This window comes from Alexandromys fortis, unplaced genomic scaffold (assembly GCF_014885135.2).
Source record: "Alexandromys fortis isolate MF-2015 unplaced genomic scaffold, M_Fortis_MF-2015_v1.1 scaffold_14, whole genome shotgun sequence".
Lineage (NCBI taxonomy): Eukaryota > Metazoa > Chordata > Mammalia > Rodentia > Cricetidae > Alexandromys > Alexandromys fortis.
The window spans coordinates 11,341,879-11,362,144 of NW_026067910.1; the positions used below are offsets into that span (position 1 = coordinate 11,341,879).

The window sequence follows — 20,266 nt, forward strand, 5'->3', positions numbered from 1 at the left end:
CAAATAATAATATAAAAGCAGATGTGAAAGATATGTTATATGAAACAGTTTCATTGACTGTGTTGTAATAACAGTGTGGAGCCCTGGATCTGAGAGATACAGCATTTTCCCAGCCTGGAGTATTAGTAATGTTTGAGCTAGAATGGACTGGGCCCATGAGCCTTTCAGCACTTGTAAGAGACTTATGAAGTTCTGATTGTGGTTGTATACAAAAAAAAAAAATAAACTAACACAGCATGTTTTCTATTCTTTTGCAAGTTTCTCACAACGTGGCAACAAAAGCTTGACTAAGTGGAGCTCTCAAAAGTCACCAAAAAATTCACAACAAATTCTAAAGTTAGGATCAACAACAGACAAAATGAGGAGGCTGGGGAGATGGCTCAGCTAGAAAACCACTTTGCTAGACAAATGTGATGGCTGGAGTTTGATTGTGTGTTCACTGGCAAGGCAGTCTAGCTTACTATGAAACAGATCACTGACAAACCATGCCCCATCTCAAAAAGTAATGTGGTGTTTCCTGAGGGACAACACTACAACATCTGAGTTGATACTTTTGACCTATACATACAATATATGCAACACACACACACACACACACACTTTTCCTCTTTCTCCATGACACCAAGATAAGTTGAAATATGTTATTAACCTACTCTAAAATACTTGTTATGCATTTTCTCTTCATTTGTTAAATTTGAAGGTATAAATATATGTGTTCACTGTGTATTCACTATATGCAGCTGAAGAATTTATGTCAGCATCAAAACCAAATACAGGGTCAATAGAATTATGTGCTTACATTATATTAATTAAAAGTATTGATTTATGTATGATCTTGTTAAGATGATAGTGGACTAAATCTTTTCCATGAAGGGCATAAATAATAATGAAAAGGCAGTTTTTAAGGGTGAAATAAGATTTAAAATTAGAGCTAACTAGGGATGACCATTTTGGTCTTTCTGAAGTTTACAGACTTTATATATTACTCCTAATGTGTCAATATATTTCTAAAGGTTGCTTCTAAACAATACATTATAATGTTATCAGTTGTCTGTGAATATATTTCATCTCCATGGTAAATGTTTTGATAATTATTACACTAAATTCTAATGGTATAGAGGTCCACATGATATTTTCAATCAAAAGAGCATCTGGGACCTAGCTGATAACCAATATATGTGAGTTTATGAACAACCACCATTTAAGGAAGTTAGTTTATGATATAGAACATTTTATCAACTTTAATAGCTTCAGCATTCACAGAAGAAGGCTAGCATTTTTGACTATTGAGAAACAAATTTCCATGAGTGACATAGTGTGAAATTTGTAATTCCATTGGGCCTTGGAGAGTCAGGGATGAGGACGAGTGACAGAGGACAAAGGCAGCATAGTGTTAGAGATGGCACACATCTGGAGGCTACCTGGGGAAGGGCAGTAGAATACAGCCAAGGGTCACTGCAGAATATGATATTCATCAGTTTTGTGTGCTCACCTTTATTGTCATATAGTAAGATCATCCATACATGTCCTTCAATGCACAGAGTTCTGTGTTAAAAGTCTATCTGCTGTGCATATGATGCATGTGAAATCATCTCGTGGAGATTAAAGAGGTGTGTGAAAGAAACAAAAGGACAGCATTAAGAGGATTAACAGAACATCTCAAACAGAGAGATGACATAGGCAGGGCTCACAGCCAAAATGATGCTGGGCATAAGTAATCCTCTGTGACATTGAAAAGCGCAGGGGAAAGAGCTGCATTTTCATGGAATGAAGGTGAAAGCCGGTATCAAATAGGTTATGAGACTACAAAGTTAAATTTCCAAAAGTGTTTTTGGATATAACTCTCAGGAAGAAGTACTAACTCTTTCTGGTGATACAGAATTGATGACTTCACAACATGACAGAAATGGATGCTACAGGCTGAAGAAAGGCCATTTGGGGAAAAGCACTCAACAATAGGAAGATGATATTTGATTTAACCAGTTGGTGAGTGCGTATAGTTCCCAGCAAGTATTCTTAAATGTGTTTCTCCTCATAAAGCCGCAATATTATTGACTTTGAAAATGTGCCTGCCTATTACAGTAGCAAATGTGCCAAAAAAAAACCCTATTGATAAATCCTGAATGAGCTCATTCAACAGTGCCTATTGTAAATCATTTCCAAAGAGTGACCAAATCCAAGGATTCTACAGAGACGATGACACTCACCACACACTTCTCTACTAGGTTTTAGAAGTGTTAATAATGGAGTGTTGTTTAGTAGAAGTTCAAGATGCTAATAGTTGTCCCTTTAATTTAGCTCGCTCTCTCTTTCAAATATATGGAAGTAGGCATCTTTTCAAAAGCTTTCCTACTTCTTCATCCAGAGCACACAGTCTCTATAATCTCCTATTTCATCATCTGATAAAGGGCTAAATTTAACTTCACCTAACAATTTTGATTTTCAGGAATCATTCTTGGTCCCTGTTGATAGTATCTTTTCTGGGTCTCATTAAAAACCTCTTTATAACACTATATTAAATATTGATCAAGGTTTATCTTAATGTTACAGAAATGCTTTTAATTCAAAGATTAAAATATGCTTCAGAACACTGAAACACCATGAACACAAAATAACGATTACTTCATATTTAGTAAGAATTATTTTCAAAGAAACTGAAGAAGAAAGGGAGTTAGAGCATAGGAATGTTTATATTTCCCATATATTCTCAAATCCTTTGGTTAGACAGGTTCACTTCTGTGACTATGCCTTGAGTACTAGTAGTCGACAATTGCTGTGAGTTCATTTGATGGGTAGTAAAGGCATATATTTGAAGTTTAGCGTTCCTATATGTCAAGAAAAGGTAAAGTCTTGTCTGTATGCTGTAAGTGTGAGTGGGTCTGGGACAAGAAATACAGAAAACACACACACACAAACACACAATCATGCACACATACACATATGTATATATACATATAATATATATTTGTATTCACATATTTATGTTGTGAAATAAAAATCCCTCACAATAAAGAATTTAAAAATAGAAAATATAGTTGCTAGTTTTGAAACTTTGAGAGACTTAATATTTAAAACACATTTTACATACAAGGGGAAAACCAATATACATATAAACAGTAATCACCAAATAATTTTGCCCAAATTCTTCTCCTTATAGATTCTGCCCTCCATCTATGGAAAACTTTTCTGATGATGACTGGACAATGAGTTTCCCAAAATATTATTGCTATTTGCTTAATTCTTTCATATTAAAACAAAATGTCATAAATATGAATTTCAATTCAAGTTCCATATAAGTACATAAATCTTTACTGAAAATAGAATTATTAAACATGCAGAGGGTTTCCTCTTTCGAATATTTCTGTTCTTCATAGTTATATATTTGCTTGTTGTATATGGTAAAATAATGCTTATTACAAAAATATAATTTAATTACATTTGTATTGAGTAGTCAGAAGAAAGTATCTTTATAAACTAAATACGTTGCACCTGTATATTTCTTTTTTTTTTTTTTTTTGGTTTTTCGAGACAGGGTTTCTCTGTGGCTTTGGAGCCTGTCCTGGAACTAGCTCTGTAGACCAGGCTGGTCTCAAACTCACAGAGATCCGCCTGCCTCTGCCTCCCGAGTGCTGGGATTAAAGGCGTGCGCCACCATCGCCCAGCTGCACCTGTATATTTCTGTAAGACATGTTATACCATTCAATGATGAGTACCTATTAACTATTTGTAGTATGCCAGTTACTATGGTGGCTGTCTTTCATTTTTTTTTACTGAATCTCCATTTTACTCATATAAAGTTAGAATTATTAATGTTTTCACAGATGAGAGAAATGACCATCTCTTTGGTGACAGAGCCAAGGCTCAAAGCTTGACAATCTAAGTCTGCCATTCTTGATATCAAGTATGCCATGTTAAAATATAGTTATTCCTAGCCTGTAAATAGAGTTAGACTAGACAGACACTATATGAAAGTATTCAGTGTGCTAGTCATAAAAGTAACTATTATCAACAGATTATGGGCCTGCTGTACTCTCTTTGGATTCAGGGTGTCCTCCAGTTGCATACTTAAGTAAGGCATCTCATACCACGGTCAGTAATGGATATACATGAGATTCATTTCAACAGAACATGAAATATTTTATAGTCTACAAGTGCATTGTACACATAGACCAAAATAGTGAGTTGATGCACTAAACTAAAAGATCATTCAGGGCACAGAACAACAGCACAAATCATTCTTGCAGAGCTTCTAAGTTCGTTACACCCAATTCTGCATATAGTAGATGTATATGCCTAACAGTCTGAATGCTACTGAAAACTTCATAGACATTAAGCTTTGGTATTTACAAATAATCTAAAAGTTCACAAGTGTGGCCACCAGGTGGCACCAGTCTCTCCCTTTTTTACAAAGGAATTTCATGTACAAACTTCCCTGACTACAATGTCTTCAGGGAAAAGGAGCAAGAAGCAACTGTTTTTAAATAATGTATCTAGACAGCAATGCACATTAGAGATATCTGTATCATTTCTATTTGTTTTACTTTTGAAATTGCTTAAATTGGTCTGTTCCTAGCCCCTTTGAAGCTGATTCAGAACTCCAAACTTCTAACTTCTCTTCAGCATCCCCTCCTAACTCAAGCTGTTCTGTTCCATTACTGTCTCTTTATACGAAGTGACAGGACTGTGAGTTTGAAGTGGGTGGCACTAGTATGTCATCAGTTATGAACTATTCTCATAGGTGTGTTCATAGCTCACTCTGGCTTTCATAAGTCTATTCAGGTAGCATGTCTTCAGAAAGACAACTGGGACACCATGCAGAAAGCTGCACCTTGCTTGGTCTCCATCACAGTGGTTCTCAACCTGTGGGTTGCTACTCCTTTGGGGGTTGCATGTCAGATATCCCGAACATCAGAAATTTTTATTACAATTTTAGCATCAATAAAATTACAGTTATGAAGTCAGCAACCAAATAATTTTATGGTTTGGGGGTCACCACAACACAAGACACTGTATTAAAGGGAAGTGCATTGGGAAGGTTGAGAACCACTGCTCTATGATATTGGCCTTAGAGTTCCCCCTTATGTAATCAGTGTGAGGTATTTATGTCTTTGCTGTCTGTTTCCTCCACCAGCTAATTAAGGTCTACATAATGCAAGAGCTTTTGTCTTGTCACCATCACTCTGTAACATTTAGACGTCCTTTCTCACAGTGGGACTCAATCAGTGAATAAATGAGCAAACATTGAGAAAGGGGAGAATCATTAAATTAGCTCAAATCATCAGTTCTGGGGGGGGATGTTCATACCCCCAACCAGCAATCTTAATTTACAGCTTTTTATATCTGTTTCTTGAGATTATTATATTATGACCTCTTCAAATTAGACATATCTTAAACAAATTTCAGGCAAGCATGTTAAACATACTTTTTTTTTAGATTCAAGTATTGCTATTCTCAACTCCTCTATGTAAAATTACATTTTTTAAAAATGTATTTCCTCAGATACATTTTTTTTCTGATGTCTATCATAAAAACCATGGAGGGCAATTTGGTTGGACTTTACTCTGAAATGTTTGGAATGTTGTTCAGGGTTCAGACCTATGAATGTATGTTATTCTTTTATATTCTAATGCATGTATACTAGGAACAATGGATAAAAACAAAATTGCATGAGAGTTAATTTTTTGTGTGTGATTGAGGATTGAAAATATGGTCATAGGGCTCTTTAAATGACTATATAAAGCAGCATCAAAAGGTCAACCAATAAAAAGAGAGAATTTTTTTCCTTATTCCCCTATGCATCTTTGCCCTTTTGTACTGTAAATTGCACAGGCTGGCATTTAAATGCACAATGTCAAAGGCAAAGCCCTTGAATTCAGCCTAAGCAGAAAGACAGCTGGCACAGGGCAGAGAGAGGAAAACATTGTCCAACTGTCTTCAATGTCAAGCTGCCACTGGCATACCCCAGCTCCCTGCTTCTTTCTATCACAGTTTTAGCCCTATAGAAACAAAGTAGCCAGGTTTACCCAGCAGACCAACAACTTTCTCCACTTCTGGGAGCCATAACCCTCACTAGTTGCCTTTGTTTAACAAGGACATCAGGATAGACCTGAGCCATTCCTCAGTCCCTTAAATCATGCTTGTAACAGTGGCTAGTTTTGCTTCAAGCTAATACCGCAGTTTGCATGTCTGGTTTCCAAAAGTGGAATTACTCATCAAGGACTGGGTAGGTGTGATCACAGAGAAAAGTTCTAGTTAGACACTTATTAGGACATATTGTAACAAGTGCAACCAGAGGCGGTTTGTCGGAACAGGTAAGGTGGATGTGACAGTTGTCTCCTTGCCAGCCTGCTGGCAAGAAAGGGTGGATGGATGTTCAGTTCACAGCATTATGCTCCAGCAACTCAGGAGAAAAGAGGCTTAAAAATTATGCACTTGTGTTCACATCATCCAATAGGTAGCTGTTGTCATATGCCGTGAATGTGTGCGCACCTGTGTCTGTGTCTGTGTTTTTGTGTATGCAGGTAGAGGGATAATAGAGCAGGGAGGTTATTCAATCACAAAGTGGCTAAATCTGGTAACTTTAAAAATGTCCAGTTTGAGAAAGGAAAAAAAAAACTGCCCAACTTTCCATCTTGTCCCTGATCCAACACAGAACATATTTCTGGTACTAACACTGCTAGCTCCTATGAAGAGGAGGACAGCAATGTGAACATTTCTTCGAGACTATAACAAGGTCTTTGAAATTGCTTTTGATCAAAGCATTGGCCTCCTCAACTGGGCCCAGAAAGTATCTGAAAGCCAGGTGACAGGAGGCAGTCTCTGCTTTAATTTTGCATCTGCCTCTTTCTTCACTTTGGGTTACCTACTTACTGGTGCTGGTAGGCACAGTGAGAACTGCCTGCTTAGAAACTGATGATGTTCATCGCTGTCAGTTTCCTTCAAGGTTGAAGGTACAAAGAGTCAGGGGGTCATCTTAATGAAAGAATTTTTTTTTTTACAATTTACTATTCCAGTCCCTCGAATAGTACTCTAATGCTTCAGATATATATTTAATCTGCAGTTACCTTAGATTCCAGGATAAGCAGAGCCTAATTGGGCAGATCACCCATATATAAAGGCAATTTTCCATGATTGTAAGGCTACACTTTTGGGGAAAAAAAATCATCTCATCCCTTATAAATCCCTCACCCCCCACCTTTACTACTATAAAAACCCAACTCTGAGTTTGGGACTCTCCAATTATTCCAATACGTTGAACACACAGAGAGACCAAGTTTACAAACTTGTAAAAAGTAAAGGCTCTTTGCTTTTACAGACGGGACTTGGTCTCCTTGTTGTTTTGTGGGGACTTTGTGGATCTGGGTATAACATATTTGTATATAGGGACAGGGAGTTGAGCTTAGCCTCATACAGATGTAAGGCACTAGACTTTCCCTCTAAAATTACAGTTACAGATCTTCAAAAATCTCTTCCAAGGAAGTCCATTATCTCTCGTGATCAAACCAAATTCACAATAGTAAATCACTGTCTATTATAACATTATCCTTCCTAAAAATAGGACAGAATCTGAGGTAACTAGAGAATGGCTATCATTATACAGCAAACGGCAGAATTGACTCCCATGTTCAAGTTCTCAGCTCCTACAGGACTGGAGTCTCTGCCCATGGCCACATCTTTCCTGGGTTTCAGTGAGTGTTGTGCTTTTCTGGCAGCACAGAATCACTTAAAGACTCCCCCAACTGAATAAAATTCTCAAGAGAGTCTGGTACTCAGTCCATCTGACTCTCTAGACCAGTATAATCTGTGAAGCAACCACCACAGATTGGAAACATCCATTCTGGATATCATTGAAAATGCAAGGGAATGAGATTGATGATTAATGATATCAGTGCCTCTGGTACAAAACTGTGGGTTCCAGCTTGATGCTGGAGTAAGCCATAGTAGCCTGGCCTCCCATGGACTGATCATCACTGAAGATTGCATCTTGGTTTAGAAGTTACCAGAGAGTTCACATTCGGGGTGTTTCTACTCTTGAATTTGTGATCTATATGTTCTTCTATGAAATGTGAGTGGCAGTATTTTTCAGTTTTTTTTTTCTTCAATGCCAAACTGAGTTGCTGAAATGAATATTAACAGATATGGTCAAACCTCAATTAAAAAGGAATTTTGAAGTGTTAAAGAGATAATGCAAAAAGAATGCTTAGAATATAATAGGTGAACTCTAAATGTTAGTACCTTTTCCACTTCAGGCTTTAGTCAACAAAATTACAATTACCTCAAATGACCTAATTATTGCTTTGCTACTTTGGGATAGAACCAATTTATAAAAGCTGATTTTGTAGTTATAAGAAGACAAATGATCTCCCTGAAATTCATACAATAAGGGCACGAGTTGGGAGCTCAAATGCAAGCATCCTTTTTTAGCATTTTTCCTGTTCTGCTGTTTGCCTGGCAGGGATGGGATGACTTTTTAAAGCATCAAAACTGTCTATTATTCTCTCAAAACAATTAACACAAAAACTTTTGAATTCAGTGAAGGTCAGAGGATTAATAGGTTTTATCTGCAATGTGTTTGAAAAGCTAATTAAGACTCTGCATTCAGCAGAGGAGACTGGGGATCCAATATTTAGCTTCTCTCTACATGACTGCAGTGAGCAAAAGTGAATAGACAAAGACAAAGTGAACGTGAAACTTCACAGACAGGAGGCAAATCCTTTGTAAAGGACTTAAAATTGAAGGTACATTTTTTGTGTGTGTGATGAAAGATACTGCCTTTATTTATTTAACAAATGCATTCAGCCTGCACGTTATCTAGACATTATAGTGTTGCAGGCTCAGTGTGAGACAAAATAAATCCCCCCTCTTCATTTCCTTTTTTTTCTATATATAGAATTAACCCAATTAACAAAGAAGCCACATTAAAATAATAAGAAAATGTTTTAATTTCTGTTAGGTGAAAGTTCCTATTCTTTAGATTCTCTTCAATATGTCTTTACGATCTGAACTTGTGTGTGACCATGTGGGTAAAGGGATATACACAGCCATGTGAGGGCCATAGGTAAATCTCAGATGTTATTCCTCAGGAACCATTCTCTTTGTGTTTTTGAGACAGGCAATCGCCATGTAGTCAAGCTGAGCCAGACGCAGAGCCCTATAAGCAACCATTCTCGGCCTGCTCCAGTGCTGGTGGACACCAATTTCTGTTGGTTCTTGGGCTAGAACTCTTGTTCTTATGCCTGCTCAGCTGAGCGAAATCTCTAGCTCCAATAACCACATTTATATTTAATAAAATCAATAAGGACTGGAGAAAGACCTTAGCTCTTGATAGCACTTGCTACTCTACAAGAGGAGTGGGGTTCAGTATTTATCATCCATACTAGGTTGCTCACAATCACTTGTAATGTCATTTCTAGAAATGTGACCCCGTCAGGCAACCATAGGCACAAGCACACAGGCAGTGCACACAGATTCTTAGAGGCACTGTCTTAGGGTCTCTGTTGCTGTGGAAAAAAAAAATCATTACCAAAAGCAACTTGTGGAGGAAGCTGATGGTTTCACCTTCATCTTTAAGTTCTTCACTAGGGGAAGCGAAAGGAGGAACTCAGGGAAGTTATCTGGAGGCAGAAACTGAAGGAGAAACAATGCAAGAGCACTACTTACTGTCTTACTCCCCGTGACTTGCTCAGCAGGCTTTTTTAGAGTTCCTGGAAACACCAGGGGGCAGAACTCTCCACAGTTACCTGTGCCTTCCCTCACCCATCACTAATCAAGAACATGCATCAGAGGTTTGTTCACAGGCCTATCTGGTGCGGATATTTTCTCAATCGACGTACCTTACTTCCAAATGACTGTAGTTTGAGTCAGATGATATTAATTAGCCAGGAGTGCCATATATGTTCATAAACAAAAAATAGATCTTGGGGGAAAAAAACACATTATGACAGGATACAATCATCCACTTCTGATTCTCTTATTTTTTTTTAATGCTAACTTTCCAGTTAAATATAAAGAAACAGCAACTTCTCACAATTCTTTGAATTCCCTTATTTAATAAAATAGAAATATTCTTCCCTTCCTCTGAGACTTAGTTGTCATATAGTGTGAAAATCTCTCTACAGCTTTACGTAGCTGTTTCCATCCCTCCATATAGCATGCTGGGTGTCTTATCTCTCTCTTTCTCACCAGTGTTATTTTAGCAGACTCAAATACTTTAATATTTATAGAAAGATATCTAAGTAAGATTTCTCTTGTTCTCACAGGCATTGACATGGTAATAATTTATGTTTATCTACATGGTCACATGATTCTGTCTTAATACAGTGGCTTCCACCTGCCCTCTATTCTTAACACATCAGTGACTCAGATTCTTACCAGGATCAGGATCTGGGTATCACATTTTATTCCCCACTGACCAGCACTTATCTCTATATGTCAACCTTCGTGCCATGCCTATAAGAAACCAAGTTAGGGTTGAAGAGATGGCTCATAACTTAAGAACACTGGCTGCCTTTCCAGATGTCCTGAGTTCTATTTCTAGCACCCACACGGTGGCTCACAACCATCTCTGATGAGATCTGGTCCCTTCTTCTGACATGTATGCATTCATACATGCAGTACAGAATATGTATACATAATAAATAAATCTAAATAAAAAGAAAGCAAGCTAAACAAACCAGGGGGAAAGAAAATAATAAGAAACACTCCTCTGGCCTTTAATCCCAGCACTCGAGAGGCAGAGGCAGGCGGATCTCTGTGAGTTCGAGACCAGCCTGGTTTACAAGAGCTAGTTCCAGGACAGGCTCCAAAACCACAGAGAAACCTTGTCTCGAAAAAAAAAAAAAACAAACAAAAAAAAGAAACATTCCTCTGTAGCAGTGGTTCTCAAACTTTTAATGCTGCAGCCTTTAACACAGTAGCTCATGCTGAGCTGGCTTCCAACCTTAAAACCATAACTAAAATATTACTACTGTTATGAATGATAATGTAAATAGATGTCTGTGTTTTCCAATAGTCTTAGGTGACCTCTGTGACAGGTCTTAATCCACAGGTTGAGAACAACTGCTCTGATTTCTGCTTTGGGTCTGGCCTCCAGGTCTCTACCTGAGGTTCATGCTGTTTCTTACCTTCACTATTGACTATAAACTATAAGATTTAAAAACAAATCACTTTCCTTCCCAAGCTGTTTTTGGTCATGGTGTTTATTACAGAGAGACAGTTCTACTTTTAGATATATATTACAAAGAGAGATTGGATATTTTCAAAGACTTTCAGAAAAAAAAGTTTAAAAAATTATTAACCCTTAAGCCAGGCATTGTGGCCTCTCTCCCCAGCTTTAGCTACCTATGTCTTTCTTTGGGCACCCACACTTGCTAGTCTGTGCATAGTGTAACGCGCCATCAATGTAGATTTGCAAACTAATTGCAGATTCGTAGATTAATCAGTGGGTAAAAACAGTCACTGTTTTTCGAGATTCACAGGCTGACAACACATCTGACTGAAGGAACTAAGAACATGTATGTATCATCTGCCCACAGACATGAGAACGTCGTCTGCCATGGGAATGCTTTCTCTACTCCTAATACGCATTTCCACTGACATCAAAGGCCCCTCCCTAATTTAGCTGCCTTAAAAATGAACTTTGGACTTTTGTAATAAGATCTAATGATTCTCTGAATTTCCTCTGTGTCTGTGGTTATGTCCCCATATTCATTTCTGATCTTATTAATTTGTGACTGAAAAAGCATGGGATAAAACCGGACTCTGAATATGGCGAACAATGAGGGCTGATGAGAAGCCAAGGACGATGGCACGGGGTTTTGATCCTACTTCATGTTCTGGCTTTGTGGGAACCTAGCCAGTTTGAATGTTCACCTTCCTAGACATGGACGGAGTGGGGAGGACCTTGGACTTTCCACAGGGCAGGGAACCCTGACTGCTCTTTGGACTGGAGAGGGAGGGGGAGAGGAGTGAGGGGAGGGAGAGAAGGGTGGGAAGAGGGGGAGGGAAATGGGAGGCTGGGAGGAGGCGGAAACTTTTTTTTTCTTCTTTTTCTCAATAAATTTTTTTTAAAAAAAATGAACTTTGGAAAACATTCCTGCATCTCTTTAGTTAGCTAACTTTTTAAATAAAGTCACTTTTCTTTCCTCAGTGTATTGTCTGTAGACTTAATTGGCCTGTCACTTGGTGAGCAGAGGAACGTGAGCCCCGTAGCAGCAGAAAACAATTGTGGGTTAGTGTGTAGTATGGAGGAGAGCAGGTTCTTTCTAACCATAATTATCTGCAAAACTAATAAATGTAACAGAAGTGTGAGATGTTATGTTACGTCTAATTTGTCTTGGGCTGTCTCACTGTGTTTATTAATAGTTTGGAGAGATAAACATGCTGTTAATTTTACACTCCAGTTATAAAATGTCATCTCTTAACATTAAAATTAAAAAAGAAATCAAGTCTAAACTCAAAAAAATATTTCAAAATTCATCTCATGTTAATTTTCCTACTTTTATTAAAAATGGTAGAAGCAGGAGTTATTCCTACTTTTAGTTATTAAGTTATGCTAATGCTTTCTACCACCGAAGGGGCATGTTGACAAATACTTCTTTCCTTTCTTTGATTGACTAAATTAATAGACATCTAGTCTGTAAGGCAGAGTCGCAAATGATAAGCATCCTATACACAAATATGATGGAAAATGATTTCCTTCCTCCAGGAAATGAGATAATAATATCCAACTGCCTTCAAATATAAAATCCTTGATGTAGTTGTCTCACTTCCTTTAGTATTTAGTGACCTAATAATTGCTATGTACCTTGATGGAGGTTTATTTGAATAAAAATTGCTCAGTTTTGGTGTTATAAAATCTAAACATTAAAAAGTTATTTAAGCAAATAGAAATTATTTAAATCATGTAATATAATGTCATGGAGCCATTGAGAAGATTTAGCTTTCCTTGAATCGTAGTAGGCTTGGAATAACTTTAAAAATCTACATTCCTTTCTTATTTTATCTCCCCATTTTTTCTATGTAACAGCATTATTTTCAAATGGGCTACCTCAAGAGTGCACATGTGATAAATCACACTTTCAAACACTTGCATCCAAGTTTATCACATGGAAAAGAAACTGTCTTTTTTTCTTTTTATTCTTTCTAAAGCACTCATTAGACGGGCCTCTGGTCAATCTAAGGTCAAGTGTCCCCAACTTTGAGCAATGCAATATGTAGATCAATGACATTAATTTCAATTCCACTTGAGCCAAATGGAGTTTAAGGGAAAACCTGTTCATCAAATATGCAAGATGAGAGAACAGGGAAGTTGAGGAGGAGTAGTGATAACTGTCCTTTGACAAATTCTGTTTACTTTTCCCCTTTTTGTTTCAGTTATTAGTTTTCATTACGTAAGTGCCATTAATCCACAGTATTTCTGTGCTATGTTTTGTCTGTTTCAACTCAAAGAAACCATCATCTCTTTATGCTTCTTATGGAAAAACCAGCTTTCAGCCTGTTCTCTTCCACTCTAGCATTTCATCCAATTACAAATTATTGTTCTGTCCTTTCAGGCTGCTGTCCACACCCTTATGCCTTCTTCCTTTTCACTGAGACCATTTTAGAACAAAGTTGAAGCATGCCTTTTTTTTAGCATATGCATTATACGTTCCAAAAGCACTATGAAAACAAAAGAAGTAACTCACACATTATCTCTCTGTCTGTAGTTTCTTAGAAATGACTTGTTAGCTAAAGATTTCACATGCCTGTCATTTTGGTAACATTTGAGTGAAGCTAAAATTTGCTTAAAATGACAAATTAAAACTTTCACATACTCGTGAAATCTAAATGCTGAAATGGAAGGTTCTGTTAGAAATCAAAGCAATTTGGTCAAATGACAAGTTATCAGAAATGCCAAGGATGTGTGATTAGACAGATCCTCAGTTAATGGTCTGCTGCAGGATAAAGGATGCCTGTCCTGCTGTAATCTGCAATAATCTTCACCATCAGTCCGCAAACAGCCTTTAATATCAGTGTGGAGAGTAGATTTTACTCTGAGAGAGATGGGAACTCTCTGGAAAGGGAGGAGTGAAGGAGGAGAGGTAAGGTAGGGAAGAGCTTTGGGGAAGGGAGTCTCTTAATTCCAGTGCCCATGAATCAGTACCAAGTAGAGCTCAGACAAGAAACAGACACACAAAAAGAAGACATGAAAGTAAGAAGGGACTTTGCGAGAAGAAGGGCCACAGCAGGACCGGAAAAGGGATAAGGAAGAATGGGGGATAATGACTAAAATCCATATTTGAGAAATTAGCTCTGTTGGTTGGAAAGCTGTTGGAAATTTTAGGGAGTAGATACTGCTGAATGTAGATGTAGCCTGGCTATGGAGTCTAATTATGACAGTGCCCAGCTGAGGTGATTCTTAACAACTGTGGGAAGAAGCCTGCTACACTGCATTTTCAAATATGAGTGTTTAAAAGAATATTGATGAAGTGAAAATATGGGCCCTGTAGGTAAATAGAAAGCAATAGAGATAAAAGGACAAGAGAGGAATACAGTTGACACATTCGTGTGTGTATTTGTGTGTAAGGCTTTTAAAATCCTGTGAACTTTAGATATGTCAAGGATTTAAATGAAGATGGTGACCAGTCACTTGAATATATAAGGTTGAAGTTCAAAGGTAGTGACAGATATTTGTGAGTTATTATCACAACGATGGCATGAAAGCATGGATCATGTAAGGCCACCAAGGAAGAGGTTCTAGAGAAAGAAAAGCCACAGTAGAACCATGGTATATGCTGACAAGATCACAGAAATATATAGCATATTATGTGATTCTGGGAAATAAATGGGTGCGAGGGAGGAAGCATGAGAGGATGCACACAAGGACATGGATCAAGATGTTAGTGGATTTGAGGGACAGAACCTACGGAAGAAAATTTTAATTTTTAAATGAAGGTGGACATTTTTAAAGGCAATGGAATTTAGAAAACAAAAGAGCAGTTTGAATGGTGGTGTCAGGAAAGGGACAGTAAGGTATTAGTATTTCATTATTTAACTGGTGAGGAGAAGTGTGTCGCCAGGCAGCAGCATCTCACAGATGCCCTCAGCATCTACTGTATAGATGTCACCTGTGTAGTGATAGATTATTGGTATTTTGATAAATAAATCTTGACTGAAGGCCAGAGGCAAAGCTAAAACCACTAGAGATCTGGCTTTGGTGGCACACATCTTTAATCCCAGGATTTAGGAGACAGAGGCAGAAGGGTCTCTGTGAGTTCAAGGCCACCCTGGGCTGCACAAGATCAATGCAGAAACAAATCCACTTTTAATCCCAATCCTAGGGAGTCAGAAGTCCTTAATCTCAGCACCAGAGGGAATATAAAATGAGAGAAGAGGGAGACTTAGTTGGCTTAGTTTTGGGGTTGCCCAGCCTTGATTGAGATAAAACTTCTCTAGTGGCTTCGCTGCTTTGCTTTTCTGGTTTTCAGGTTGAACCATAACTTTTGTCCCTTGGTTTTGATTATTCATGCTATACACCTGTGTTCAGTGCACAGCAGAGTAACTACCTAGTAGTTTCCATTCTATAAAACTTGGGTGTAAATGCATACTTTGAGAAACAGAAGGTTCCTAGGTCTGGAAAGATGGCTCTCAGTTAACACTTGTTGCTTTTCCAGAGGGCCTAGATATGCTTCTCAGTACTTAGTACTGAAACTCCAGATTCGAGGGGTTCTGAGGCATTTCTCTGATCCCCTGAGCACTAGGTATGCACATATACATATATACAGGTGGGCAAAACACTCATGCATAAAGAAAAAGTAAATACACAAACATCTAAAACTTCAGCTTCAAGGGGTTCTGAGGCCTTTTTCTGACCACCATGGACACCAGCTGTGCACATATACATATATACAGGTAGGCAAAGCTCTCATGCATAAAGAAAAAATAAATACATCTTTAAAGAAAAAGAAAGAAAAGGATCAAGTGTTTCACCATGATCTATGGATAGCCTTGCTTACCGTGGTCTCTATTGTCATGCATTTGTCTCTGTTCTCTGAATCATGGAACTTGAATATGTAATACTTCAGTGTCAGAATAGTCTTTGAGGATAGTTACTGTTATGTGCTTTTTTTTGAATGGATTTTATGACAAACTTTTTCTCATGTTCATAGCTTTGATTTCATATCATACCACTAAGAGAGTATGAGCAGTGACCAATATAACAGATACCTTTTTTTTTTGCATCTGAATGCATCTTTACTAGGCATGAGGCTCATCCTTTATACAGAAAAAAAATCCACTTAACAGCATTTAGTATTTTTTCATTTAATACAGATTATTTTTAAAATCATTATATCAGATACATGAAAATAGAATTTCATCAGCCAGATGTCCCCAGTGTGAGTGTGCGGTTGGTGGCGGGGAAGAGACAGAAATCTTTAATAAATAAATAAACGGAAAAAAAGAAATAAAAAAGAATATATAACATTAAAAAAAGATTTATATTAAAACTAATGCCAAGCCATGTCTAGCATAACAGATACCTTTTTACATGATTATTTTGAAGAAAAGGAAAGACTGTCCTTAATAACAGAAACATACACATTCCTTAAAATTATCCTCAAATAATTAAAAACTTCAAACTTAGAAAACAATTACAATTCTTTATTTTCCACCTAAAAACATTTTGTTGTCTGTAGTTTTTTTCATTGTCTTTGTTTCATAAATAATTACTAAACCTTCCTCAATGTTAACTTAACAGTCAAGTTAAGATGTGTCAAGTCAAGTTAAGTTGAGATGTGTCAAGATAATTCTTCACTCCGAGAACAATTAGTCAAAAGCACACAACATGTCATGTCGTCATGCTTTTGGTTTATTCAGACATCAATGTGGTATGCTCCAATTATACTCAGAGAAATGTCTAATCAGGAGGGACAGTGAACACTCACCATGGCTTCACTTTCTGAAAGCCATTTTTTTAATTGAAAAATAGATTTTTTAAAATACAGTATATTGTTTTTTGGGTTCCCCCTCCCTACACAAATACAACCTCCTAAACACCCCATAAAAATTAGTATTTGAGTGTCAAAGATTTTTAAACACAGTATCAGGGAATATACATTTCCATCAAAGTTTGATTAATTTATAAGACCAATGATATTTTGTATGATCAAAATAAAACTGAAAGTCTTAAACAGAAAAATGGTTTCAGAAAGATGAATATGTTTCACAATACCATCTGAATATGTCAACAGCCCTTCCTACATGTGCTAAGCAGTGACCCAGTTTTGCTTCTGTATCATTGGTCCTGGCCTTGAGTAAAGAGAAATTGCCACAGAGAGTTGTGTCCAGTAATAAACAATGTCACCTTGATATGACTGTGACAGTAAAGTCATAGATCTTCGCATCATGGACTTTCAGATTTTTCCATGACTCCTTGTACGCACACATATTTTGGCTTCCAGTCTCAAAGTATAACTAAATTGAAACAAGACACATACAAAGAGAAGGTATAACTCACGACACATACAAACACACACACGTGCACACACACACAAACTCACTCACTCACTCACTCACTCACTCACTCACTCACTCACTCAGATTACCCTGAACTCTTAGTTTTTATCTGGTTTTCCTTGACAAATTCTTTCAGGATTATAGCCCAGGAGCTCCTACCAAACTGATGACCAGGGAGCAGTACCTCATCAATCTGTACCATACATCCAGTCCTACTACAACTATCCATTGACCTCATAAGTCAGTTTCTTGGTATTACCATATAATAAAAAAATTCAACTCCTTTTTTATGCTAAAATATACTTGTCACCAGAAAATTAAGTTTAAACAAAATTAAGGTGAATTTAAACAATGTTATAAACTCTGTAACAAATCCTCCTTTGGTAAAGGTGTTCAGTTTACAGTCATTGGCACTCAACTCAGACTCACTGAAGACCTGCTTTCCCTCCCTGCCTGTTGTGTAAACCGTATGTATCTCATGATGTTATATATTTCGCTCTGTTTATACTATGGTAGAAGAATGCCCTGCTATTCCTATTTTCACTCAGAGTTGTCATTATTTATTTTGTCATACTGTAGTCTCCTTATTAGGTCTTTCCCTACCACCTTTCCCTCCCACATAAGCCATTATTCCCATTCCTCCCTGAGACTGGAAGGGTTTTACTACTGGTATCCTGTCCAGTGTGGCCTCCCGTGACTATGACCTTGAACCTCTCTTTGTCTACCTCCTCAGTTAATGATAATTACTACCTAAATTTTGAGAGAATTGATTTCAGTTTACTGTTTTCCCAGGAAGATCCAGAAATCTTAATTAGTTTATGTCATGAATAACTGAGAAAATAATGGTTTTTAGCCCATCGCAAAGGCCATGGGATGTTTGCATTTCGATGAGTTGTGATTCCTACATAATTCAACAGAATGGAGTAGTTCTCAGCAGAATTTCAACCATCACTGACACAGGTAGAGGGAATATTAGGAATGAAAGTAATTATCACTAAACTATAATACTTAAGATGACAACATTCCATTATATGTATGCCCTACATGAATGGAAGCCAGTGCTTAAGTTTGTACAATCATAAAATCAAAACTAAAGTAGAAATCTAAGCTGTGAAACAGTTGTCATCAATCTCTTAATGAATACCTTTACTCTCTCAGCTTCATGGTTTTGCACACTGATACTGTTATCCTCAAGTAGATCCTATGCCTTTCCCCCCTCTTCAACAAGACTGTGAGCAACTTGACTGGCTTTAGGTAGATCCTGATGACCTTAGGTGCTTATTCTCATTTACTTTGGACACTTACTTCACACAGTCAGGTATTACATATTATTTATTTGTCCCTGTTGAGAACGAACCTTTGGAAAGCCCACTTCATGGTTACTCACCCAGGACTATACTCTTCTCAAGACTTTAGAGTGATCCTTTTGAAATATAAACAGAAAGAAAGACAGCACTCACATCTCCCACTTTCTGGCGGAGAGTAGATTCACCTTCTTTAGTAGCACCTTGTCTCAACAAGTTAATTGTGTCTTCCCATAAACATGTAAGAACGTTTATTTTTCTTTGAGTGAGACTAGTATACATACATGGAAGCCAATCTTCCTTTCCGTTCTTACTCACTCCCCTGCTTTCCCTTTCATCAGAGTTAAATTTCAAATGGAGTTTTGACCACTTCCACACAAGGCAGTAGCCTGGAATAATGTTCTTTATGTGTATTTAACTTTCTACCACATTTTAAATTGGCAGGCTACACATGGATAGATGTGAGTATTTAGATCTGAGTCGCATATGGATGCACCAAGATCGTTCATAGACGGAATCTCTAAAGACAATGGAAGGAAGCAGAGGAAGAATAATACCTTTGCTTTTCACATCAATGGCAGTTTCCTTTTCGCTTTTCTTTTTGGCGTCTCCTTTTTCTGCTGTAAAATAAGGAAGTTATAAGCCTCTCACTAATTCATTCATATATGTTTCAGAGTATACATGACTGCCACTTAGGCACCAGTTCACTTTACAGAGAGAACTGTGAGTCCTGCCATAAATGAGCATGCTAGTACCTTCCAAACACATGCATAGCTTAGGTATGCTATCTATCTGTGAAGGGGCATAACTTGATAAGGAAAACAATCTTTAACAAAGTCAGAAACATTAAATGTACTATTAATTATGGTAGAATTATTGAATAATTTCCTAAAATATTTTGAAAGGACTAGCCTTGAGCTATTCAGTCATGGAAGTATAACAGAAATTCTGAAATCTCTGGAAATCATTTGGTAATGTCAAATAATACTAGCAAGCAAGTGTAAAAAAAGAGAAGAAGAATGACCAATCAACCTACTCCATGAGTTCTTCTCACTGTTTAAATAATTTGACTTCTTGTTGGTTACTTTTAATAAAATTGAATAAATAAAAATAAATAAATAAATAAATAAAATTGAATGAACTAAATAATAATCTTCTTTACACACATGCACACACAAACATACATGTACACACACACACACATGCTCTAAAGTCACTCCAAAGATGAAAAGAAAAATACCACATCTTTAACAAATGTGTTTAGGACCAGGTGACATGTTACTTGGAATTTTAGGCCTGTGAGGAAGCGGGTTCATGAGTTCCACACCAGCCTGAGCTATTCAGAGAAATCCTATCTTTAAATGACTATTCAAAAGATGGTTTTTAAATTATTTCCTCAATTCCAAGTTTATTTGGAATATTTAAAAATCCTGGGCGTTTTCAATAACAATGACAATCAAGTGAAT

General features: G+C 37.1%; 1 protein-coding gene across 1 annotated transcript in view; it reads right to left on the reverse strand.

The window, feature by feature from the left end:
• The window catches only part of Trdn (triadin), a 285,314-nt gene that overhangs the window by 132,093 nt on the left and 132,955 nt on the right, over positions 1-20,266 (reverse strand). Inside the window, exon 13 of the mRNA XM_050137969.1 lies at positions 19,358-19,417. Within this exon, the coding sequence (XP_049993926.1) occupies positions 19,358-19,417 (60 nt within the window). The remainder of the gene's footprint in view (positions 1-19,357; positions 19,418-20,266) is intronic.